Here is a 27933-nt window from a genome sequence, read left to right on the forward strand (position 1 = left end):
CAAAATATATTTTAGATTTGAGATTATTCAAATAGCCACCCTTGCATTGATGACAGCTTTGCACACACTTGGCATTCTCTCAACCAGCTTCACCTGGAATGCTTTTACAACAGTCTTGAAGGAGTTCCCACATATGCTGAGCACTTGTTGGCTGCTTTTCCTTCTCTCAGTCCAACTCATCACAAACCATCTCAATGTGGTTGAGGTCGGGGGATTGTGGAGGCCAGGTCATCTGATGCAGCACTCCATCACTCTCCTTCTTGGTCAAATAGCCCTTACACAGCCTGGAGGTGTGTTGGGTCATTGTCCTGTTGAAAAACAAATGATAGTCCCACTAAGCCCAAACCAGATGGGATGGCTTATCGCTGCAGAATGCTGTGGTAGCCATGCTGGTTAAGTGTGCCTTGAATTCTAAATAAATCACAGACAGTGTCACCAGGAAAGCACCCCCACACCATAACACCTCCTCCTCCCTGCTTTACGGTGAGAAATACACATGCGGAGATCATCCGTTCACCCACACCGCGTCTCACAAAGACACGGCGGTTGGAACCAAAAATCTCCAATTTGGACTCCAGACCAAAGGACAAATTTCCACCGGTCTAATGTCCATTGCTCGTGTTTCTTGGCCCAAGCAAGTCTCTTCTTCTTATTGGTGTCCTTTACTAGTGGTTTCTTAGCAGCAATTCGACCATGAAGGCCTGATTTATGCATTCTCCTCTGAACAGTGAGATGTGTCTGTTACTTGAACTCTGTGAAGCATTTATTTGGGATGCAATTTCGGAGGCTGGCAACTCTAATGAACTTATCCTCTAGCAGAGGTAACTCTGGGTCTTCCATTCCTGTGGCGGTCCTCATAAGAGCCAGTTTCATCATAGCGCTTGATGGTTTTTGCGACTACAAAGTTCTTGAAATTTCCCATATTGACTGACCTTCATGTCATAAAGTAATGATGGACTGTTGTTTCTCTTTGCTTATTTGCTGTTCTTGCCATATGGACTTGGTATTTTACCAAATAGGGCTATCTTATGTATACCCCTCTACCTTGTCACAACACAACTGATTGGCTCAAATGCATTAAGAAGGAAAGAAATTCCACAAATTAACTTTTAAAACGGCACACCTGTTAATTGAAATGAATTCCGGGGGGCTACCTCATGAAGCTGGTTGAGAGAATGCCAAGAGTGTGCAACGCTGTCATCAAGGCAAAGGGTGGCTATTTAACACTTTTTTGGTTACTACATGATTCCATATGTGTTATTTAATAGTTTTGATGTCTTCACTATTATTCTACAATGTAGAAATAGTAAAAATAAAGAAAAACCCTTGAATGAGTAGATGTTTTAAAACTTTTGACCGGTAGTGTAAATACAGTACCCATTGATTCTTGAAGAATATGACTTGTAAAATGTCCCATCAGCTTAGTTCATTTGTCGTACCCCATCAGAACTCAAAATATAAACTTGTTTTACTCAATTGTTTGTAAATGATGCAATTGTAAAAATTAAATAAATACTTTATAGCCTCAAAAGATGGTTATAACTATAGTTTTGATATCATGGCTGGTCAGTTCTTCCATCCATAGCTCTCTGAATTTGAGACTGTTACAATTCTCAAGCCCCATCCCTCAGTTGTGTACCAAATAACAGTGGCAGGGGTTGGTGGCTTTGTTGTTGTTAAAACCGCAGATTGCCAGTTTAACCATTGGACAACAGCATGGTATGCTGTTTTTCAGTTATATCACTTGGTTATCGTCATATCCATTGACCCCCTCTATGTCTCAGTGGGAAAGCATTCAATATGGTTAATCATTTATGGATTGGTGTGTAATGCTTTCAATGCCAAAGTCTGAAAATGGCATGAAAATGTCATTTCTAACCTGCTCAATCCACTGCCTACAGTAGGTAAACTGTATTTTGAACTTTAATGTTATATGCGATTCCTTACTGGTTGAACTAGTTTTAAAGCTCCGAAGGCTCTGTTTTTACCAGTATTTGCATGAATTATTATTTGAATTAATTTGCTCAACTGTGTTGGATGTCACTGGTGTCAAGCTCTGTGCTCTGCAAGCCAGTTTCCATGATGGCTTTTATAGTGCAAGTATAGCTTTCAAATAGTTGGACCTGCCTGGCTTCATGAGGCAGAGTCCCTCACAGAAAGCAGTACCTAGCAGTCACTTATGACTAATCTGCTGATACACAGTCAGCTGTTGTGTAGTCCCTGGGTTACCCTGTCTATTATGTTTACTGTAGAAATGTACTAAGCTACGTAAAGTATACACATGAACACCATTTGCATGATAGTGTGGTCTGTTTGATTGTTTTGGGGGGGGGACGGACTTTTAGATTTTTTTGGATGTTTCATAAAAAAAGACGGGAATATTGTGCAAGCCCCTTTGTTTGACACCCTTGTCACCGAGAAGGTTGTTAGCTTTGTCACCAAGAACATCACAAGCAGGTTGTATTAGTGTGTATAAGTTCAGCAATGTTATTTGAACACACCCAGCGGCTACATTTTCTATCACAAAGGTTAGCACAAATGTTGCAACAATGTTTGATAACAATTTTGGTTTAATAATACCCAGTGCTTGATTTAGACTAAAATAGGTGCCGGTACTCATTTTGGGTGCCGGCAGTGTTGTGTTCAAGAAAAATTGATTCAAGACCAAGACCGAGACCAGAAAAATGCATGTCCAATTCCAAGACCAGGACTGTAATTGTGTCAAATCCCCCCCCCCCCCCCATAATAAGAGTTCAAATGTCCAGTATTTCTAAGTTCATATTTCAGATCAACATATGGATTCTTTAGACATTCTGAATGGTGAAGAAATAGCAACTTTACAAATGATCACAAACTTAAACAGGTCTATAATAGATAACAAAAGATGTTACAACTTCCCCCGGTCTCACCTTAACCAATAGTGAGTATGCAATTTCCCCCACCCTTCCCTACCAGCGAATCAAGGAAATTCTAACTAGCACGACAAAGTTTGAGGATATTTTTCAGCTAATGTAAAGGGCAGTAATGTTATGGGTAAAGTAGGAAGCTCAGTTTTCAATAGGCGGAAATATGTTCATGTGACATGAAAGGAGTGTGGATATTTGGACTGGCGAAGCGGTTAAATGCGTTGACTAAATGGGAGCTGCTAAATATAAACATTTTACTAAATCAAATCACATGTTTTTGGTCACATACACATATTTAGCAGATGTAATTTCAGTTGTAGCGAAATGCTTTTGTTCCTAGCTCTAACAGTGCAGTAATATCTAACAATGTGTGTGTGTGTGTATATATATATATATATATATGTATGTATGTATGTATGTATGTATGTGTGTGTGTGTGTGTGTGTGTGTGTGTGTGTGTGTGTGTGTGTGTGTGTGTGTGTATAATTTTTTTTATTTTTTATTTAACCTTTATTTAACTAGGCAAGTCAGTTAAGTACAAATTCTTATTTACAATGTCGGCCTACCAAAAGGCAAAAGGCCTCCTGCGGGGACGAGGCCTGGGATTAAAATAAATAAATAAATACAATATAAATATAGGACAAAACACACATCACAACAAGAGAGACAACACAACACTACATGAATAGAGACCTAATACAACAACATAGCAAGGCAGCAACACATGACAACACAGCATGGTAGCAAGACAACATAAGAACAACATGGTAGCAACACAACATTATTGGGCACAGACAACAGCACAAAGGGCAAGAAGGTAGAGACAACAATATATCATGCAAAACAGCCACAACTGTCAGTAAGAGTGTCCATGATTGAGTCTTTGAATGACGAGATTGAGATAAAACTGTCCAGTTTGAGTGTTTGTTGCAGCTTGTTCCAGTCGCTAGCTGCAGCGAACTGAAAAGAGGAGCGACCCAGGGATGTGTGTACTTTCGGGACCGTTAACACAATGTGACTGTCAGAACGTGGAGGATGAGGAGGATGTATGTGGAGGATGAGGGCTGCAGTAGATATCTCAGATAGGGGGGAGTGAGGCCTAAGAGGTGGGTCTTGCGACGGGTATAGAGAGATTACCAGTTTACAGAGGAGTATATAGTGCAGTGATGTGTCCTATAAGGATCATTGGTGGCAAATCTGATGGCCGAATGGTAAAGCACATCTAGCCGCTCGAGAGTACCCTTACCTGCCGATCTATAAATGATGTCTCCGTAATCTAGCATGGGTAGGATGGTCATCTGAATCAGGGTTAGTTTAGCAGTTGGGGTGAAAGAGGAACGATTACGATAGAGGAAACCAAGTCTACATTTAACTTTAGCCTGCAGCTTTGATATGTGCTGAGAGAAGGACAGTGCACCGTCTAGCCATACTCCCAAGTACTTGTATGAGGTGACTACCTCAAGCTCTAAACCCTCAGAGGTAGCAATAACACTTGTGGGAAGAGGGGCATTCTTCTTACCAAACAACATGACCTTTGTTTTGGAGGTGTTCAGAACAAGGTTAAGGTTAGAGAAAGCTTGTTGGACACTAAGAAAGCTTTGTTGTAGAGCATTTAGCACAAATCCAGGGAGGTGCCGGCTGAGTATAAGACTGTAACATCTTCATATAAATGGATGAGAGAGCTTCCTACTGCCTGAGCTATGTTGTTGATGTAAATTGAGAAGAGCATGGGGCCTAGGATCGAGCCTTGGGGTACTCCCTTGGTGACAGGCAGTGGCTGAGACAGCAGATTTTCTGACTTTATACACTGCACTCTTTGAGAGAAGTAGTTAGCAAACCAGGCCAAAGACGCCTCAGAGACACCAATATTCCTTCCAACCCACAAGAATGGAATGGTCTACCGTATCAAAAGCTTTGGCCAAGTCAATAAAAATAGCAGCACAATATTGCTTAGAATCAAGGGCAATGGTGACATCATTGAGGACCTTTAAGGTTGCAGTGACACGTCCATAACCTGAGCGGAAACCAGATTGCATATCCAAGAGAATACTATAGACATCAAGAAAGCCAGTCAGTTGATTATTGACAAGTTTTTCCAACACTTTTGATAAACAGGACAAAATAGAAATAGGCCTATAACAGTTAGGATCAGCTTGATCTCCCCCTTTAAATAAAGGACAAATTGTGGCTGCCTTCCAATCAATGGGAACATCCCCAGAAAGGAGAGACAGGTTAAAAAGGTTGGAGATAGGCTTGGCGACGATAGGGGCAGCAACCTTAAAGAAGAAAGGGTCTAAACCATCTGACCCAGATGTTTTTTTGGAGTCAAGTTTAAGGAGCTCCTTTATCACCTCGGACTCAGTGACTGCCTGCAGGGAGCAACTTTTTAGCGGGGCAGGGGAAAAGAGGGAGAAGCAGCAGGGATAGTCGCATTAGAATGGGTGGAAGATGAGGAAATGTTAGACGGGCAAGGAGGCATAGCTGAGTCAAATAGGAATCCTGACTTAATGAAGTGGTGATTAAAGTGCTCAACCATGTGCTTCTTGTCAGTAACAACCACATCATCAGCATTAAGAGACATGGGCAGCTGTGAGGAGGAGGGTTTATTCTCCAGGTCTTTAACCGTTTTCCAGAACTTCTTGGGGTTAGACCCACAAAGAGAGAACTGCTCTTTAAAGTAACTAACTTTGGCCTTCCAGATAGCCTGAGTGCACTTATTTCTCATTTGCTTGAACAATAGCCAGTCAGCCTGAGTATGCGTGTGCCGAGCCTTTCGCCAAATGCAATTCTTGAGGTGGAGTAACTCTGCAAGATCACAGTCGAACAAGGGTCTGAACCTGTTTTTAATTCTCATTTTCTTTATGGGGGCGTGTTAGTTAACAATACCACTAAAAATATTAAAATATTTTTATATTAAAATATTTAAAATATTACAGAAGGTCCAAGCGTCTTCGACAGAGGGGATCAAGCTGATTCAATACCATTCTATAGAGGCCAGTTCATGAAGGAAGACTTGCTCATTGAAGTTTTTTAGCAAGGGTCTATGACAAATCAGGAATGGTCGTTTCACTGAGCAGCCATTACGAACACAGGCTGTTAAACAGTGATCATTACAAAAGGTCATTACAGAAAACACCAGACTGATATCTAACATGATTATTTGTGAGGATAACACCGAGAGAAGTAGCCTTTTCTGGGTGATTGGAGTCATACCTTGTGGGACTGGTAATAATCTGAGAAAGATTTAGGGAGTCCCATTGCTTTAGGACTTGGTCAGGTGGTTTTAAGCATGTCCCAGTTTAGGTCACCTAGCAGGACAAATTCAGACTTAGTGTAAGGGGCCAGGAGGGAGCTTAGGGCAGGTAGGGTACAGGCCGGTGCTAATGGAGGACAATAGCACCCAGCAACAGTCAACAAAGAGCTATTTGAAAGTTTAATGCTTAAAACCAGCAAATCAAATTGTTTGGGGACAGACTTGGTGGAGACAACCGAGCACTGAAGGTGATCCTTGGTAAAGATTGCCTCTCCCCCACCGTTGGAAGATCTGTCTTGCTGAAAAATGTTATAACCAGAAAGGTTAACATCAGTATTCAAAACACTCTTCCTTAACCACGTCTCAGTAATGACCAACACATCTGGATTGGAGCTGTGAACCCACACTTTCAATTGATCCATTTTAGGTAATAAGCTTTCTTGTGTTAATGTACACTAAAACCCAGGATTTTACGAGAGCAGAAATCAGTGAAGCAGATATCGGAGCACAAGTCAGAATTGGGGCTAGCAACAGTAGATTGGCCAGGGTGTACATGCACATTTCCAGATATCATCAGCAGTAATACAATCAAGGCACGGCAGAGGACAGGAAGAGCTCCGCAGTGAGGATTTATGACATCTGAATGTGCATCAGATGGCAACAAGATCATATTGTACAGCAATTTCATCAGGTAACATGAATACAAAGACGGCAAGAGGTGGTTAGAATAGGATGGGAGGCCAGAAGTCTGTTGTAACCAATAGAGAGTCAGAGTCCCGAGTGTGGGAACAAACAGTCTGTCCCACGGTTAGGTAAAGAAAGTTTGTAGTCAAGAGTCATGAGAGTATGCAAGAGTCATGAGGCAAAAAGCAAAATGCTCAATATTTTTTTTAAATATGTAACGACTTGGGCTAGCCATTGTAAGTTCAGAGTCACTTGCCCCAACAGTGCGTGTGTGCTGGAGGCGAGCAAAAGCTCGGGAGAGAGGGGTGAGTGTGGTGGAGGTACCTGTACCAGACAGGGGGAGATAGGCCAGGGCAGACGGTGAACACATCGCCAGGTGGAATACAGCAGCAGGCAATGGGAGTATTTGTCACACCCACTTGGGAGAAACTTTTATTTCTCTAGGCAGATTTCTTGTAGGAAATGCCAGTGGATGGTCTTTGAACAGCAGAAGGGGGCTTCAGAGGATGCTTCAAAGACTCCTTCCACTTGTTGGGCCCAAAGGCCTCGACACCTTTTACCTCACACATATTCAATTAGCACTAAGGTATCTGGTCTGTCCTTGCAAGCCTGGGAGCCTTAACTCAGCATTCAGTCCCAATAAAAATATATAATTGTAATGTACTTTTTTTTTCTTTTTTTTCTTTTTTCTTTTTCTTCTTAGCTTTCAAAATAGCATCAGATCAAACACTACTCAGATCAAACACTACACCCTCCGCATAGCTTGGAAAAAGGAAACCTTCGGAGCAGTAATCTCTCCAGTTAATTTTGGTCAAAATTTGGTTGTAGGTTTGAAGTTTTGATCTGGAGCGAAAGCCATGCTGTGGAGGACAGCATCCTGCATATGTACCTGCCGAAGAATCCAAGAATCCAAGTCAGAGTCCAACAATCGGTTAACCACCTAACTGAGGAACTTAATTTAATCTTGCGTAATACCCTAGATGCAGTCACACCCCTAAAAACAAGAAACATTTGTCATAAGAAACTACCTCCCTGGTATACAGAAAATACCTGAGCCCTGAAGCAAGCTTGAGAAAAAGATCATGATCATTAGAAAGCAAATTACGGACTCCTCTTTAAATCTGCGTATTTCTCCAAAGCTCAGTTGTCCTGAGTCTACACAACACTGCCAGGACCTAGGATCAAGGGAGAAACTCAAGTTTTTTATACTATATCTCTTGACACATTGATGAAAATAGTCATGGCCTCTAAACCTTCAAGCTGCATACTGGACCCTAGTCCAACTAAACTACTGAAAGAGCTACCATCGACCACCACATTCTTTTGGAGAGATTGGAAACCCCAATTGGTCTACACGGACAAGTTCTGGCCTAGTTTAGATCTTATCTGTCAGAAATATATCAGTTTGTCTCTGTGGATAGTTTGTCCTCTGACAAATCAACTGTACATTTCAGTCTTCCTCAAGGTTTCGTTTTAGGACCACTATTGTTTTCACTATATGTTTTACCTCTTGGTAATGTCATTCAGGAAACATAATGTTAACTTTCACTGCTATGCGGACGACACACAGCTGTACATTTCGATGAAACATGGTGAAGCCCCAAAATTTCCCTCCCTGGAAGCATGTGTTTCAGACATAAGGAAGTGGATGGCGGTAAATGTTTTACTTTTAAACTCGGACAAAACAGAGATGCTAGTTCTCGGTCCCAAGAAGCAAAGAGATCTGCTGTTGGCTCTGACAATGAATCTTGATGGTTGTACAGTCGTCTCAAATAAAACTGTGAAGGACCTCTGCGTTACTCTGGACCCTGATCTCTCTTTTGACGAACATATCAAGACTGTTTCAAGGACAGCTTTTTTCCATCTACATAACATTGCAGAAATCTGAAACTTTCTGTCCAAAAATGATGCAGATAAATGTATCCATGCTTTTGTCACTTCTAGATTAGACTACTGCAATGCTCACTTTCCGGCTACCCGGATAAAGCACTAAATAAACTTCAGTTAGTGCTAAACACGGCTGCTAGAATCTTAATGGGTTGAGTCACTGACGTGATCTTCTTGTCCGAGTTGGCGCCCCCCTCAGGTTCGTGCCGTGGTGGAGATATTCGTGGGCTATACTCGGCATTGTCTCAGGGTAGTAAGTTGGTGGTTGAAGATATCCCTCTAGTGGTTTGGGGGCTGTGCTTTGGCAAATTGGGTGGGGTTATATCCTGCCTGGTTGGCCCTGTCCGGGGGTATAGTCGGATGGGGCCACAGTGTCTCCCGACCCCTCCTGTCTCAGCCTCCAGTAATTATGCAATACTTTATGTGTTGGGGGGCTAAGGTCAGTCTGTTATATCTGGAGTATTTCTCCTGTCTTATCCGGTGTCCTGTGTGAATTTAAGTATGCTCCCTCTATTTCTCTCTTTCTTTCTCTCTTTCTCTCTCTCAATCTCTTCTCTTGGACCTGAGCCCTAGGACCATGCCTGGCTTGATGACTCCTTGCTGTCCCCAGTCCACCTAGTCGTGCTGCTGCTCCAGTTTCAACTGTTCTGCCTGCGGCTATGGAACCCTGACCTGTTCACCGGACGTGCTACCCTGTAGCCTGCTGACCCTGCTTGTAATCTATGAACGTTTGAACATCTTGGCCATGTACTGTTATAATCTCCACCCAGCACAGCCAGAAGAGGACTGGCCACCCCTCAGGTGCCTGGTTCCTTTCTAGGTTTCTTCCATTGTTCCTGCCTTGCTAGGGAGTTTTTCCTAGACACCGTGCTTCTACATCTGCATTGCTTGCTGTTTGGGGTTTTAGGCTGGGTTTCTGTATAGCACTTTGTGACATCGGCTGATGTAAAATGGGCTTCATAAATAAATGTGATTGATTGATTGAGAGCTCACATGCAGCTGTGTCTCTCTCTCACAGAAACAACTATACGGTTCAACATTTATATACATATATATATATGTAAACATATATATATATATATACATGGGCAAGAAACAGTTTGTGAACCCTTTGGAATTATCTGGATTTCTGCATAAATTGGCCATACAATTAGATCTAATCTTCATCTAAGTCACAACAACAGACAAACACAGTCTGCTGAAAATAATAACACAAAAATTATTATTTACATTTTAACATTCACAGTGTAGGTTGGAAAATGTATGTGAATCACTAGGCTAATGACTTCTCCAAAAGCTAGTTGGAGTCAGGAGTCAGCTAACCTGGAGTACAATCATTGAGACGAGATTGGAGATGTTGGTTAGAGCTGCCCTGCGCAATAAAAAACACTCACAAAATTAGTGTGCTATTCACAAGAAGCATTGCCTGATGTGAACCATGCCTCAAACAAAAGGGATCTCAGAAGACCCAAGATTAAGAATAGTTGACTTGCATAAAGCTGGAAAGGGTTACAAAAGTATCTCTAAAAGCCTTGATGTTCATCAGTCCATGGTAAGACAAATTGACTATAAATGGAGAAAGTTCAGCACTGTTGCTACTCTCCCTAAAGATGACTGCAAGAGCACAGCGCAGAATGCTCAATGAGGTTAAGAAGAATCCTAGAGTGTCAGCCAAAGACTTACAGAAATCTCTGGAACATGCTAACATCTCTGTTGATGAGTCTATGATAGGTGAAATACTAAACAAGAATGGTGTTCATGGGAGGACACCATGGAAGAAGCCACTGCTGTCCAAAAAAAACATTGCTTCACCTCTGAAGTTCGCAAAAGAGCATCTGGATGTTCCACAGCGCTTCTGGCAAAATATTCTGTGGACAGATGACACTACAGTAGAGTTGTTTGGAAGGAACACACAACACTATATGTGGAGAAAAAAGGCACAGCACACCAACATCAAAACCTCTTCCCAACTGTAAAGTATGGTGAAGGAAGCATCATAGTTCGGAGCTGCTTTGCTGCCTCAGGACCTGGAGAGCTTGCTATCATCGACGGAAAAATGAATTCCCAAGTTTATTAAGACATTTTGCAGGAGAATGTAAGGCTATCAGTCCGCCAATAGAAGCTCAACAGAAGTTGGGTGATGCAACAGGACAATGACCCAAAACACAAAAGTAAATCAACAACAGAATGGCTTCAACAGAAGAAAATACGCCTTCTGGAGTGGCCCAGTCAGAGTCCTGACCTCAACCCGATTGAGATGCTGTGCCATGACCTCAAGAGAGCGGTTCACACCAGACAACAAAATAATATTGCTAAACTGAAACAGTTTTGTAAAGAGGAATGGTCCAAAATTCCTCCTGGCCGTTGTGCATGTCTGATCCGCAACTACAGAAAACTTTTGGTTGAGGTTATTGCTGCCAAAGGAGGGTCAACTAGTTATTAAATCAAAGGGTTCACATACTTTCCCCACCCTGCACTGTGAATGTTTACACGGTGTGTTCAATAAAGACATGAAAATGTATAATTGTTTGTGTGTTATTAGTTTAAGCAGACTGTGTTTGTCCATTGTTGTGACTTAGATGAAGATCAGATCAAATTTTATGACCAATTTATGCAGAAGTCCAGGTAATTCCATACATATTTATACCGTTCAAAAGTTTGGGATCACTTAGAAATGTCCTTGTTTTTGAAAGAAAAGCACATTTCTGTCCATTAAAACAAGAAAACTGGCCTTCTTTAGACTAGCGGAGTATCTGGAGCATCGGCATTTGTGGGTTCGATTACAGGCTCAAAATGGCCAGAAACAAATAACTTTCTTCTGAAACTCGTCAGTCTATTCTTGTTCTGAGAAATTAAGGTTATTCCATGCGAGAAATTGCCAAGAAACTGAAGATCTCGTACAGTGTGTGTGTGTGTGTGTGTGTGTGTGTGTGTGTGTGTGTGTGTGTGTGTGTGTGTGTGTGTGTGTGTGTGTGTGTGTGTGTGTGTGTGTGTGTGTGTGTGTGTGTGTGTGTGTGTGTGTGTGTGTGTGTGTGTGGTGATGTATAGACAATATGGATAGAATATGTAGTATTTCTGAAGAATAGTATGTGTACAGCAATAGTTAAATAGGATAGGCCTCGACTAGAATGCAGTACATACATATGAAATGGGTAAAACAGTATGTAAACATCATTTAAAATACAGTATGTAAGCATTATTAATACGCTTGTCTCGGCCAGAAATACGTGTCTTCTTTGTCCGAGATCGAGTAAAAATGTATCAGACACCGAGACACTCAATATGTGGTCTCTTGAGACCGGTCTCGGGAGCACTACAACACTGGGTGTTGGTACTGTTTATATTAAGGTGCAGGAACTCCACCATGCTTTTGCAGCCAAGTCGTTCAAGATTGAAGTCGAAATTGGACGTATATACATGTCCTGAGGACGTCAGGAAAGGCCTTTAAAAGCGGACACTAGGAGCAACAGTGAGCCCTATTACCGTCAAGTAGACTTAGGTTTTGTTAGAGCATTTTGTAGATCGGGCTGGTGGATAGGCATAGTCCCATGACTCTGTATCAGAAGGCTGTGTGTTCAATCTCAGTTGTGGACACAGTTTTTTCCTCTGGGGTTTTAACCCTATCCCAAACCTTAATCCCTTGGAATGAGTGCCTAAACGTAATTTTTTAACCCTATCCCAAACCTTAACCCTGACCTGAAAGCAAAGGTTCACCCGTTATTTTGTGTTTGTGCATCTCTGAGTGATGTTCATCGATTCTATGGGTCACGTTTTCACGTATACCTGAGTTGTTGAGGTTCAAGCAGGCAAAAGTCCATCCGGTATGAGGTGGCACTGTGATAAAGTTACTCTCAATACACTGGAAGTTAGTAGGGATACGACTTTTAGATCGAGAAAACGTATATCATGCATGTCAGATTTCAATAACGGCCGATGTCATAACTCGGGAGGATGTCTTCTCTCGAATGAGCGACTTATCATACTTTTGCGATATTCCTACCTCGAGAAATGGGACATTTAACAAAGGGTCGAGCACATTTGTCCTATTTGTCTGCCTTTTTAGTCCAGGCTGCATTGCATGGTGCCGTTGTCAGAGATACTGTATTATAGAAAGGAGATAGACGTTCCTATATTCATTGGATTCCTAACGCCCCACCTAGCAGACTGTTGTCATGATGCGTTCACGTTGCCATGATGCGTCACGCGGTTGCTAAACCAATCGTCACGCAATTCCTTCAGCGTATATGTCGAGAAACATCCCCAAAATCCTCGAAAGTAGTCCCAGAATGCACCGCGTGGCCCATTGACATAGGATGGACAACATTTCCCATCTCCTCAAAAGTATATAAACTCAGCAAAAAAAGATAATTCAAAGATAATTCGTAAAAATCCAAATAACTTCACAGATCTTCATTGTAAAGGGTTTAAATCCTGTATCCCATGCTTGTTCAATGAACCATAAACAATTAATGAACAACGGTCGTTAAGACACTAACAGCTCACAGACAGTAGGCAATTAAGGTCACAGTTATGAAAACTTAGTACACTAAAGAGGCCTTTCTACTGACTCCAAAAGAGTCACCAAAGGAAAGATGCCCAGGGTCACTGCTCATCTGTGTGAACGTGCCTTAGGCATGCTGCAAGGAGGCATGAGGACTGCAGATGTGGCCATGTCCGTACTGTGAGACGCCTAAGACAGCGCTACAGGGAGACAGAATGGACAGCTGATCGTCCTCGCAGTGACAAACCACATGTAACATCACCTGCACAGGATCGGTACATCCGAACATCATACCTGCGGGACAGGTACAGGATGGCAACAACAACTGCCCGAGTTACACCAGGATCGCACAATCCCTCCATCAGTGCTCAGACTGTCCGAGGCTGAGAGAGGCTGGACTGAGGGCTTGTAGGCCTGTTGTAAGGCAGGACCTCACCAGACATCACAGGCAACAATGTTGCCTATGGGCACAAACCCACCGTCGCTGGACCAGACAGGACTGGCAAAAAGTGCTCTTCACTGACGAGTCGTGGTTTTGTCTCACCAGGGGTGATGGTCGGATTTGCGTTTATCGTCGAAGGAATGAACGTTACCCCGAGGCCTGTACTCTGGAGCGGGATCGATTTGGAGGTGGAGGGTCCATCATGGTCTGGGGCGGTGTGTCACAGCATCATCAGACTGAGCTTGTTGTCATTGCAGGCAATCTCAACGCTGTGTTTTACAGGAAAGACATCCTCCTCCCTCATGTGGTACCCTTCCCGCAGGCTCATCCTGACATGACCCTCCAGCATGACAATTTCACCTGCCATACTGCTCATTCTGTGTGTGATTTCCTGCAAGACAGGAATGTCAGTGTTCTGCCATGGCCAGCGAAGAGCCTGGATCTCAATCCCATTGAGCACGTCTGGGACCTGTTGGATTGGAGGGTGAGGGCTAGGGCCATTCCCCCAAGAAATGTCCGGGAACGTGCAAGTGCCTTGGTGGAAGAGTGGGGTAACATCTCACAGCAAGAACTGGCAAATCTGGTGCAGTCCATGAGGAAGAGATGCACTGCAGTACTTCATGCAGCTGGTGACCACACCAGATACTGACTGTTACTTTTGATTTTGACCTCCCTTTGTTCAGGGACACATTTTTCCATTTCTGTTAGTCACATGTCTGTGGAACTTGTTCAGTTTATGTCTCAGTTGTTGAATCTTGTTATGTTCATACAAATATTTACACCTGTTAAGTTTTCTGAAAATCAACGCAGTTGACAGTGAGAGGACGTTTCTATTTTTGCTGAGTTTAAGACTCTGTGAGGCATATCGATCTGCAGGTTAAACATGGTGAGATTGTAGACTCCTAAATTGATAGTGCAGTTTGTTTAGGCGATTGTACAGAAAACCAGCTATTTTACATGCTCGTATTGTCTTTGGTATTATTGTGTGTAGCTATGTTTGCTAGGTACATTAGCTAGCCTATGGAGATATGCTACATGAGTATGTTGACACTTGCTTGTTGAACATCTAATTCCAAAATCATGGGGATTAATATGGAGTTGGTCACCCCTTTACTGACTGCTATAACAGCCTCCACTCTTCTAGGGATGCTTTCCACTAGATGCTGGAAGATTGCTGCAGGGACTTGCTTCAGCCACAAGAGCATTAGGGAGGTCTGGCACTGATGTTGGGTGATTAGTCCTGGCTCGCAGTCGGTATTCCAATTCATTCTAAAGGTGTTCGATGGGCTTGAGGTCAGGGCTCTGTGCAGGCCAGTCAAGTTCTTTCAGACCAATCTCGGCAAACCATTTCTGTATGGACCTCGCTTTGTGCACGGGGACATTGTTATGCTGAAACAGGTAAGGGCCGTCCCCAAACCTTTGCCACAAAGTTGGAAGCACAGAATCGTCTAGAATGTCACTGCATGCTATAGCTTTAAGATTACCCTTCAGTGGAACTAAGGGGCCTAGCACGAACCATGAAAAACAGCCCCAGACCATTATTCCTCCTCCACCAAACTTTACAGTTGGCACTATGCACTGGGGCAGGTAGCGTTCTCCTGGCATCCGCCAAACCCAGATTTGTCCGTCGGAATGCCAGATGGTGAAGCGTGATTCATCACTCCAGAGAACATGTTTCCACTGCTCCAGAGTCCAATGGCGGTGAGCTTTACGCCACCCCAGCCAATGCTTGGCATTGCACATGGTGATCTTAGGCTTGTGTGAGGCTGCTCGGTCGTGGAAACCCATTTCATGACTGACTCGTGGTGCAGTGTGCTAGGACAGTTGGTTAAAAGTTCAATGGTGATGGTTGTGAGTTCTAATCCAACATGGGGGCTCCCTAGTGGCGCAGCGGTCTAAGGCACTGCATCTCAGTGCTAGAGGCATCACTACAGACCCTGGTTCAATTCCAGGGTGTATCACAACCAGCTGTGATTGGAGTCCCATATGGCAGCGCACAATTGGGCTGCATGGTTCGGTTTGGCCGGGGTAGGCTGTCATTGTAAATAAGAATTAGTTCTTAACTGACTTGCCTATTTAAATAAAGATTACATTTAAAAAAATAAGCTCCCGACTAACAGTTTTTGTGCAGACGTTGCTTCCAGAGGCAGTTTGGAACTCGGTAGTGAGTGTTGCAACCGAGGACAGACTATATTTTACACGCTACGCGCTTCAACACTCGGCAGTCCTGTTCTGTGAGCTTGTGTGGCCTACCACTTCACGTCTGAGCCAATGTTGCTCCTAGATGTTTCCACTTCACAATAACAGCACATACAGTTGACCGGGGAAGCTCTAGCAGGGCGGAAATTTGATGAACTGACTTGTTGGAAAAGTGGCATCCTATGACAGTGCCACATTGAAAGTCACTGAGCTCTTCAGTAAGGTCATTCTACTGCCAGTGTTTGTCTATGGAGATTGCATGGCGGTGTGCTCGATTTTATACACCTGTCAGCAACGGGTGTGGAAGAAATAGCCGAATCCACTAATTTGAAGGGGTGTCCAGATAAATTTGTATATATAGTGTAGCATTACATTGTGGATTTCGTAGTCAACTTGAGCTGCAACAGATTTTCCATGTTACTACCAAACTTATTATAGCGTCAAAATGAACAATTTGTTCACAACCAATATTGTTCTTAGATAGTGTTTTTTAACACTGTATATTAAAGGAATGAGTGGTTTTGGGTGGATGTTCCCTTTAACTATTCTGAATGAGTGCCTAAACTGAACCCCTTAACTTTGAAATGTGTAGAAATGGAATGATACAGAGCAGCAGGAGCAACATAAACACTTCTAAATGTGACATTTGGGGAATGTGGATGAGCGTCTAATTCTGCAGTGAGACTGTGAGCGCTTGTTGGCTTTTGAGCTAAGTGGTGCAGGAACTCAAGCACTGCTACATTTGAGGAGCCGGTACTCAGCTCTGGTGAGCTCATGCCTAAGTCAAGCACTGATAATGCCGTAGATAAACTAAATAGGATATACATGACTTCCTAAAACAGTAAGGCAAATGTAATAAAGCATGGCCAGTTGGATAACCATGTACTTTTTACATTATGTAAAGGAAGAGGAGGAAAATGTTTACTTGTAGGATTGGGCTCTTGCACCACCATGAGGTCAAAGTCGGAGTAGTACTTGGCTCTTCACTTGGACTGAGGAATGTTCCATTCATAAAGGAGACAGGATCAATGGTTCAGTCTGGCTATATTTCTGCTCCAAACTTCAGTTCAGTTGTTGGCTAAAATGCACAATCTTTTTCAGGACTTGTAGGGGAATGAGCACAAATGTATTTAGCCAATCAGAGGGCAAGATGGTGTTACTAATTTAAGCAATAAGCCCCGAGGAGGTGTGGTATATGGCCAATATACCACGGCTAAGGGCTGTTCTTCCTCACGACGCAACCCTGAGTGCCTGGATACAGCCCTTTGACGTGGTATATTGGCCATATACCACAAACCCCCGAGGTGCCTTATTGCTATTATAAACTGGTTACCAACGTAACGAGAGCAGTAAAAATACATGTTTTGTCATACCCGTGGTATACGGTCTGATATACCACGGCTGTCAGCCAATCAGCATTCAGGGCTCGAACCACCCAGTTTATAATACTACTTATTCCTGTGCTCTCAGATCTATCTCCACAACTGCATATGGGTTAGTGTGTGTCCACCCTTCAATGTAAAACCCATTTCACAGGACTGTTTAAACCTCTTCCTGAAGACCAGTGTTAACTGAAGTGTTTACATCAGAAATAGCAGAGGAGCTGCAAAAGCTTGTACCTGGACTAGTGTCATACAAACAAACAAAAGCTCATACAAACAAAGCTCATAAAGAATGTGCATTAGGAAAGTTATCTACAGTGACCTCAAAGTATTCACACCCCTTGAATTTTTCCACATTTTCTTGTGTTACAGCCTGAATTTAAAATTGATTAAATTGAGATTTTGTGTCACTGGCCTACACACAAAACCCCATAATGTCAAAGTGGAATTATGTTTTTAGGAATTTTTACAAATTAAAATATGTCATTTTTTGTTCGACACAAACAAATTCACGTAGAAATGTGAGTCATTAATCTGTCGTTCTCATTGAAAACCAGTAAGAAGCTTTGTGTTCTGTTCTGTGTGCTATGTCAAAGCTTCCCATTCTTAACTTTTTTTGTTTTACTTTCCATTTGTACACCAGCTTCAAACAGCTGAAAATACAATATTTTTGGTTATGGAAAATATATTTCACAGCGGTTTAGATGGTACACTATACTTCCTAATTTTGTCACAAACTGAAAATAGGCAAACTATTCCAATTTTAGCAACAAGGAAATGGAGGAGCGATTTCTGCATAGTGCATCTTTAATTAAAAATGAAAATCTGAAATGTCTTGAGTCAATAAGTATTAAACCTCTTTGTTATGGCAAGCCTAATAAGCTCAGGAGTAAACATTTGCTAAACAAGTCACTCTGTGTGCAATAATAGTCTTTAACATGTTTTTTGATTGACTACCTCATATCTGTATCCCACACATAGAATTATTTGTAAGATCTATCAGTCATGCAGATTCAACCACAAAGACCAGTGACGTATTCCAATGCCTTGCAAAAACATTGAATATCCCTTATTAATTACACTTTGGATGTGTCACGCCCTGACCTGAGATATCTCTGTTTTCTTTATATTTTGGTTAGTTCAGGGTGAGACTAGGGTGGGTACGTTGGTTTTTGTATTGTCTAGGGTTTTTGTATGTCAAGGTTTGTTGTAGGTCTAGGTGTTTTGTATGTCTATGGTGGCCTGATATGGTTCCCAATCAGAGGCAGCTGTTTATCGTTGTCTCTGATTGGGGGTCATATTTAGGTAGCCATTTTCCCTTTGGTGTTTGTGGGTTCTTGTTCTATGTTTAGTTGCCTGTCTGCACTATCCATATAGCTTCACGGTTCGTTTTGTTATTTTGTTCAGTGTTCGTTCTTTTAATAAAGAAGAATGTACGCTTACCACGCTGCGCCTTGGTCTCCTCCTTACAACGGCCGTGACAGGAGGGTGTATCACCGACAACGACGAGACAACCTATAGGGAGGAGGTCAGAGACCTGACCGTGTGGTGCAAGGACAACAACCTCTCTCTCAACGTGATCAAGACAAAGGAGATGATTGTGGACTACAGGAAAAGGAGGACCGAGCATGCCCCCATTCTCATCGACGGGGCTGTAGTGGAGCAGGTTGAGAGCATCAAGTTCCTTGGTGTCAACATCACCAACAAACTAACATGGTCCAAGTACACCTAGACAGTCGTGAAGAGGGCACGACAAAACCTACTCCCCCTCAGGAGACTGAAAAGATTTGGCATGGGTACTCAGATCCTCAAAAGGTTCTACAGCTGCACCATCAAGAGCATCCTGACCTGTTGCATCACTGCCTGGTATGGCACCTGCTCGGCCTGCAAGGCACTACAGAGGGTAGTGCGAATGGCACTGTACATCACTGGGGCCAAGCTCCCTGCCATCCAGGACCTCTATAACAGGCGGTGTCAGAGGAAGGCCCTGAAAATTGTCAAAGACTCCAGCCACCCAAGTCATAGACTGTTTTCTCTGCTACCGCACGACAAACGGTACCGGAGCGCCAAGTCTAGGTCCAAGAGGCTTCTAAACAGCTTCTACCCCCAAGCCATAAGACTCCTGAACATCTAATCAAATGGCTACCCAGACTATTTGCATCCCCCCCCCCACCCCTTCTACGCTGCTGCTACTCTCTGTTTATTATCTATGCACAGTCACTTTAATAACTCTTTACAGTTGGCACTATGCACTGGGGCAGGTAGCGTTCTCCTGGCATCCGCCAAACCCAGATTTGTCCGTCGGAATGCCAGATGGTGACTTTTAGGACTTTTTAGATGGTGACTCAGGATGAAATCAGGGATTTCATCCTGAGGCCAATGGTGACTTTTAAACAGTTACAGATTTTAATAGCTGTGATATGAGAAAACTGAGGATGGATCGAAAACATTGTAGTTACTCCACAATACTAACCTAAATGACAGAGTGAAAAGAAGGAACCATATACAGAATAAAAATATTCCACAACATGCATCCTGTTTCCAATAAGGCACTAAAGTAAAACTGCCAAAATGTGGCAAAGAAATTAACTTTATGTCCAGAATATCCAACATAAGACATCACTGAATACCACTCTTCATATTTTCAAGCATGGTGGTGGCTGCATCATGTTATGGGTATGCTTGTCATCAGCAAGGACTAGGGAGTTTTTGCTCTAACATGCACTGTCAACTGTGGGACCCTGTATAGACAGGTGTGCGCCTTTCCAAATCATGTCCATTCAATTTACCACAGGTTGACTCCAATCAAGTTGTAGAAACATCTCAATGATGATCAATGGAAACAGGATGCACCTGAGCTCAATTTCGAGTCTCATATCAAAGGGTCTGAATACTAATGTAAATGTATTTCTGTTTTAAAGGTTTTATACATTTGCAAACATTTCTAAAAAACATTTTTCGCTTTGTCATTATGGTGTATTGTGTGTAGATTGCTGAGGGAAATGTTTTTATTTAATCCATTTTAGAATAAGGCTGTAACATAACAAAATGTGTAAAAAGTCAAGGGGTCTGAATACTTTCCGAAAGGCACTGTATGTTCTTATTGTTTGTATAGGGTATTTTAACAAGTGTTAAGATGTGTATTCTGTCAATTATTTTACACGATGATTATTCCCTATTGGAATTGGGCCTTTAGGTATCCTCTCGGAGGCCAGATGTCACCATAAAACAGGTCTTAGTGGAATCTGGGCCCCTGGGCCATAAAATTGTCCATGGGTGTCCTTTTTTAAGAGGTTTTAAGATGTTTCAAATGTATAGTCTATTCAACCCCAAGGTCTCAGCCTTGATGTAATGGCATGGAAGGGTGAACCAGTGAACAGATATGGCAAGAGTATGTAGGTCAGCCCGCCTCTGGAGGGTGAGAAATATGCTGTGAACCTCTAAGAGGAACATGTCTGTCTTCCCATATGCATATGTCTGTCTGTCTATCTCTTAAATATAGAAGTTGTCCACCTTATATTTTGCATCTAGCATTTCTCCACACCTTGACCAGGTTTTTGATTCCTAACATTTCCCTCAGTCAAGTATTGAATATCAAGCACAGATTCAACTACAAAGTCTAGGGAGCTTTTTGAAAGCCAATGATGGTAGATCGGTAACAATAACAAATCAGACATTGAATATCTCTTTTAGCAAGGTGAAGCTAATAATTATGCTGTGGATGATGTATTAAACCACCTAGACACATCAAAGACACAGTTGTTCTTCTGAACTGAGCTGCAGGACAAGAAGGAAACTGCTCAGGGGTGTCACCATGAGGCCATTGGGGATTTTAAAACACAAACAGAGTTCAATGGCTGTGATGGGAGAAAACTGAGGATGGATCAACAACATTGTAGTGACTCCACAATAATTTCCTAAATCACAAAGTGAAAAGAAGAATAAAAATATACAAAATATGCATAAAGTAACACTACAAAAAAAACACGACAAAGGAATACACTTTTTGGCCTAAATGCAAAGCCTTATGTTTGGGGCAAGTCCAACACAACACATCCATCACTGAGTAACTTGTTCCTTATTTTCAAGCATGGTTGTGGCTGCATCATGGTATGGGTATGCTTGACATATACAAAAACAGTGGAGTTTTTCCAGGATGAAAATAAACAAGATGGAGCTAAGCACAGGCAAAATTTTAGAGGAAAACCAGCTTCAGTCTTCTTTGCACTGGGAGAGGAATTCAGTTTTCAGCAGGACAATAACCTACAACACAAGGTCAAATCTACACTGGAGTTGCTTACCAAGAAGACAATCAATGTTCCTGAGTGGCCGAGTTACAGTTTTGACTTAAATCTGCTGGAAAATCTATGGCAAGACATGAAAATTGCTGTCTAACCATGATCCCCAATACCTTGAAAGATCTTACAGAATTTTGAAAAGAATAATGGGCAAATATTGCACAATCAAGTTTTGCAAAGCTTTTAGAGACTTACCCAGTAAGACTCACAGCTGTAATCGCTTACAGTGTGTTTCTAACATGCATTGACTCAGGGGGATGAATACTTATCTAATTAAGGTATATTAGTGTTTTAGTTTTCATTAATCTAAAAAATATGTTAAAAATGTTCTTCCACTTTCACATTACAGAGTATTTTGTGTAGATAGTTGACAAAAAAATGACAATTCACTCCATTTTAATCCCACTTTGTAACACAATAAAATGTGAAGAAATCCAAGGTGGTGAATACTTATGATAGACACTAGATAAATTAAATACTTTTTCAACACGTTTGATTTTCTTAGGATTATAATAAAGTTTAATACCGGAGAAAATGTGTTTGTATTTTGATACAAAATACATTTTGGTGTACTCTCTCTTGTGGAACAGGACCTGAAAAGGCATGATCGTCATGATTTCAACCTTTCTGAATAAAAGTCTTGATGCAAAACAGTAAACAGGATTGTTGAAAAGAGTACTTACAGTAACATGCGACAAAACCAAAATGCCAATTTGGATACTGTGGCTCCAGACCTGTTTGACCTCAGCGAGGGATTGACGCTGCTTAAAAGTAACACTATGTTTAAAGTTTTGGGCTATTTCTTATCTCACTTATTGATTAGACAATGAGCTCTCCTATTTCAAAATGTACCAATTCAAAACAGTTTCTGCAAGCTGATTATAGTGTTTTACATTTCAATGAGCTTACTCTCATTCCTTTTGCGGCTTCACAGGGACAGTTGGAGACGGGAAAACTCTGTTTGCCGTCACCCAGAGTGGAAGGTTAGACAGGATCTACAAGGAGAGGATGAAATGTTTCCCTCTGGAGTTTCTTGGGGATGTACGAACTGTGAATTGTAACAGGCCTACTGTTGATAAGTGTTACAAACATTTGGACAGGCCTACTGTTGATCATCAGCCTGTCATAAGACTTGCTATGTACAGAATGTCCTGATATAGCTTGTCCATGAGTGAATAAAGTGCTTGAACCCAGTCATTTTTGGTCAACCATTTAGTTAAGCAACAGAAATAACTTTGTGTGAACGTATTATTAGTGTCCTTTCCAAAGCTCCTAGAGTGAAACAAATTGATTAGCTACAGCACTGAGAGAATCTTTTATTTCTGTACTAATTTGAGGCGTGCTGTGTATTTGTAATGTAGGCTATTATATGAGACACACTAATAAAGTGTCCTAAACCCATTATGTATCTTAGCAAACACCAGAGACATAATAAAAAATAACATATTATGTTTCCATTACTCATTATATTTTTTAGTCATCCTTAGTCATTAGTCATCCTTTGAAAAAACGGATTTGACATCCCTAAACCAATCACGTGCCAGATTGGACTGATTATGAAATAAGAAAACCCCAAACATTACCAACAACAGTGGACCCCTTGTTTAGGAATGTGCTTTTGTAACTCTTCTATTTCCAAATGTATTAATAAGCCGATGCTGAAACTTAATCGTGTAATAAAGAGCTTTTCTCCGCCAAAACCCCTTCTTTCTTGTAACATTGTGCACTACACCAGATAGGAAAGTGGTGCCTGTTTGGTGGTACAGTTTGTGTCAATGCCAGACTCGGTGTTTGCTATTATTTCCGTCAGTGTTTGCTAGTATTTCTATTATAGAGATAGATTGATACTAGATTGATACTATCTTAGTTTATCATGATTGCAAAAGTGAGAATAGTTTACCATATCACAGCTTTCAGCTGGTATGCCTTTATCATTAAGTCCATGGCTGCTAAGGATGGAGAGAAGTTACCACCTGGGATCTTTGAGTATGGTGGACCCTGGAAGTACCTTACTTTCCTCAACCTGGTGAGATTATTTGGCATTTTAATTACAATTGGGGGTTGGATTCTAATGGATTAAAAGGTACTACAAACTCAAATTACAAAAGGAATGGCTAAATGTTATTGTGAATTGAATTGATATGGGATAGTTGGACGAAATTGGTTTATACTGCATAGGTTGTGGTTTGACCTGAACAATAAAACTTAACACAGAGTTGAATATATCCGGTATAGAGGTTCAACCATGTTCAACCTCCCGGGTGGCGCAGTGGTCTAGGGCACTGCATCGCAGTGCTAGCTGCGCCACCAGAGTCTCTGGGTTCGCGCCTGGGCTGGGTTCGCACCCAGGCTCTGTCGCAGCCGGCCGCAACCGGGAGGTCCGTGGGGCGACGCACAATTGGCATAGCGTTGTCCGGGTTAGGGAGGGTTTGGCCGGTAGGGGATATCCTTGTCTCAGTATGTAAAATGTAATAAAATGTATGCACTCTACTGTAAGTCACTCTGGATAAGAGCGTCTGCTAAATGACTAAAATGTAAATGTCAACCATGTCAGGAAAATCTCAAAGGTCACATGAGGCTAGCTGATTTTTGTTGTATGATTTATTGTATGTTTATATTCATGATAAATGATAACAAAATGGGAACAACAATAATATGCTATGTATGCAATGTTCAAGTTATTGCAGATGGTGTTCTTTGGGATGGCCGTGGTGAATGATCTTCAGACTGGGAAAAACACAGTCATGGGTCTTGACAAGTGGAAAGACCTCATCTTCTCTGTCCTTGCCTTCCCTGTAGGCATGGTGAGAAGGAGTGATTGAAATATTGTGATTTGATATGGCACCAACATACACTATCTCCCTTTGATGTGGGAGATTTTATCTCATCTTAATGGATTTACTGCAATTTTTATTTCTTTCCTTTTGTCTCTAAAATGTCTCAGTTTGTGGTGCTGCTTTTCTGGGTGATCTTTGCCTATGACAGGCAGCTTGTCTACCCAGAATCTTTAGATGCCTTCTTTCCTCTCTGGATGAATCATGCTATGGTCAGTACATACAAATTACAGACAAATGATTGTGAATGTAGAAGTTGGCTGGAAAGTAAATTTAATGATGATAATGTATGAACATATTATTTGTAGCACACCGTTGTTATGCCGGTCTTACTTGGGGAGATCCTGCTTCAACATCATGTGTACCCAAAGACTAAAAACGGCTTAGCTGCCTTAGGAGTTGTGGGCTTGGCTTACTTGGGCTGGTATGTAATGTTGTTTATTAATAAGATAGAAATGTATGTATTGCTGACCATGTGTTTGTTGCACTAATCCATATTAATTTGAAAATGGAGTTCAAATTCTGATTCAAAATTTAAGCTGCTGACCCACTACACATATATTGACAATAGTCAGACATTGTACTTACTGTATGTTGTTTCACTGCACCTCCGTTCTCCATTTGTCTTGTTCTGTAGGGTGATATTTATCTACTTGGCGGTAGGTCTTTGGGTGTATCCTCTCCTCGGGCTCCTTAGCACCTCTGGTGTGTTGGGGTTATTCCTCTTGAACATGACAGTGGTGACAATGATGTATCTGCTAGGACGGACCCTAAACAACTGTGTCTGGGGTGAGTGACCTCAGCAGGCTAGAACCATGAAGTCAGAAGCAGAAATAACATGCTAACGTTATAATAACCTCTTCCCTTTCTCTCTCTCTTTGTTATTATTTTAGGAAAAGGCAAGACGGCGACTAAAAATAAATGAAACTGCCCATTTTCCTCTTTGAATCCATTGGGGCCTGATGCATTGTTGTCACTCAGATTTCGCCAACATGCCTCAAGAAATACTGTATGTGTATGAATAGAAATTGCACACAGGGTCATATGTCATATGTGCTGTCCTCTGACAACATAGTTTCTAACAGACATACTGTTGTTTTTCTTTATTCAATAAATGTTATCAGCATCACAATAACAAAATATAACTCACAGTTGAAAAAAATTGAAATCACAGGTAGGCCTACATCAGGTTGATTGGCTAAGTCCTTTTCCACCAGGAAGTTATCACAACATTCTCAAAGCAATCGTTCTCTACTTACCAAAATTCTCTGACTACAACTTGACCAAATGAGAATATGAGAGTAAACAAGGGGTGATCAAATATCTCACCAATTGTTTTAACTTTTTCTCTTGAGATTGGAATATCGTTGTGTTTTCATAACGTGTGGAAATCATGAACAGTTTGTGAGCTATTATAGTCTCAAAACCATGGTTGTGTACTTTTACCACAACAGGAAATTGGATGTTTGCTTTTTTGACCAAACATGTAATTACAAGGCACAAAAAAAGCATGACATAAATATGATGTAAGTCATGTTCCTTTTGTAGATATAATTTCATTATTCAATAATTAACTAATCAAATAAAAGGGCAGCACATCACTGCAATGACAAATGTGGGCCAATGAGTGCATCCTCCTTCATTCTCACATTGTCCGTTAATGTTTTTTGATATTGGTGGATAGCTTGATCTTGCGTAGAAATCAATATTTTCCAGGGTACCAAATGTAAATGACTTTGTAACCTATTTGTACATTTCCTGGTACTCCCTAAGTGTGCTGATCCTTCAGGAAGTGACGCCACGCGGGTCCCTGTAGTCCTTGGTGTTGAAGATAGTTTGGGTCTGCCTCTACCAATCCAACTGACAGGACTTTGGCCAATAAGTGACAGTCTTGCTCATTTATAACTGCAGAAGAAATGAAAGTCAATTGATGATCCAGTATTAAGGAATACAGTATGAACCAGTTTTGGTATCTAAAGTGTATTATCAGAATATACTGCACATAGCCTGCATCACCTCTTCACACTTTCTTGTTGTTTCCTTGTGTTCAGGATTTTGAGGATTTCCATCTTTGCCATGGCTCTCTTTATTTCAAAGCATTTCTCTGTAAATAAAAAAGGTTACATTGTCTTTTAGAAGGAAGACTAGTGAACTGTGATTAGGACAACAATAATTATTTTTTACAAAGGTCTAAATAACATGCTCTCATGCTATGGGCCATACATGGCTCTGTATGTTATTTATCAAAATACGAATCTCTGTTGTCAAGAGTGGGAGCCATTTCCAAACATTTGAGCAAGCTAAAACAATACATTCAAGTGTTGTATAATCTGATCATTAAAAAAAGCACACCAGGGCTCTTTTAGTCAGTGTTAACCCAAGTATAAAGGTAAATGGCAATGCACAATACATGATTTACATATGTTTCAATTGAGCCCCCAATGACTAAAGGATAAAATGTAAAGATAAAAATGTTAAGGCCTACATAACATTTGGACGACACTGTAAAAATGAATAAGATAAGGTTGATAATGAAATTCTGAGGAAACATTTGATGTGTATACCCTGAGGGAAGCATTCTATTTTTGAAAAGTTCCAAAACACAAGTAGGGAAAATCAGACTTAGAGGATTCATAATTCTTGCTGGGCATTAAAGGGGAAGGTCATCCATTTTTCCGTGGCATTATTTTCACTCTTTCTGTGCTTGTAGTTGATCCCCCAAACAAGGTTTTTATATTTTGTTTCGTTACAGAAAAAATTTACACATTTTGCTGAGATATCACTTGCCATTGACTGCAATGCATTATGAAAATGTGTCTAAATCAAATCAAATAGAATTTTATTTGTCACATGCTTCGTAGACAACAGGTGTAGACTAAAGGCCAGTTTAAACTTGGTCTAACGACATGTCTGTAGACAATTAGAATGCGACAAGTGTCACTGGTCAAACTAAGGTCGATGTCCACACCCCCGCGGAAATTGAATTAGCATAATAAAACAATCCCCATAAAAATCTGTCAGTTGAAGCTAGATATATCTGTTTTTTTCAATCCACCGCATCCGCATATGTAACACATTCGCACCTACGGTGAAAGGTGACAGAGCTGGAGCGGTGTTTGTCAGACCATGAGAACGGTTTGGCCTACAAACTGACCCCTCTATGGAAAGTTGAGACTCTCATGAATATGATGGTGTTCTCTGTTTTGCTCTACAACCCCCACAAGCTTCTGAAGTTGGTACAGCTGATCTGTCAACTTCTGTCGGTAGTGTCCGAATAGCGATACACTAATATGACCCCTCTGTGTGAAGGTGAGACTTGTTTTGCTCTAGGACACCCATAGGCCTCACAAGACTCGTAAAGGTCCCCCGGTACCAGTCGAAAACATTTATGGAAGTACAATACATTCGGAAACTATTCAGACCCCTTCCCTTTTTCCACATTTTGTTACGTTACAGCCTTATTCTAAAATAGATTACAATTATTGTTTTTTTGAATGTATTGAAAATAAAAAACAGATACCTTAGTTACATAAGTATTCAGACTCTT

General features: G+C 41.4%; 1 protein-coding gene across 1 annotated transcript; it reads left to right on the forward strand.

Annotated features, from left to right (window-relative positions):
- The first annotated feature begins 1316 nt into the window (after positions 1-1316).
- LOC120017890 (androgen-dependent TFPI-regulating protein) lies at positions 1317-25994 on the forward strand. The gene is made up of 6 exons (XM_038960846.1): positions 1317-1900; positions 24231-24356; positions 24497-24598; positions 24695-24810; positions 25024-25175; positions 25280-25994. Exons 2-6 carry the CDS (start codon positions 24240-24242, stop codon positions 25309-25311), a joined length of 519 nt encoding a protein of 172 aa, XP_038816774.1. The 5' UTR covers positions 1317-1900; positions 24231-24239; the 3' UTR covers positions 25312-25994.
- Positions 25995-27933: the final 1939 nt, after the last annotated feature.

Source organism: Salvelinus namaycush, chromosome 22 (genome assembly GCF_016432855.1).
Source record: "Salvelinus namaycush isolate Seneca chromosome 22, SaNama_1.0, whole genome shotgun sequence".
NCBI classification, from domain to species: Eukaryota; Metazoa; Chordata; class Actinopteri; order Salmoniformes; family Salmonidae; genus Salvelinus; species Salvelinus namaycush.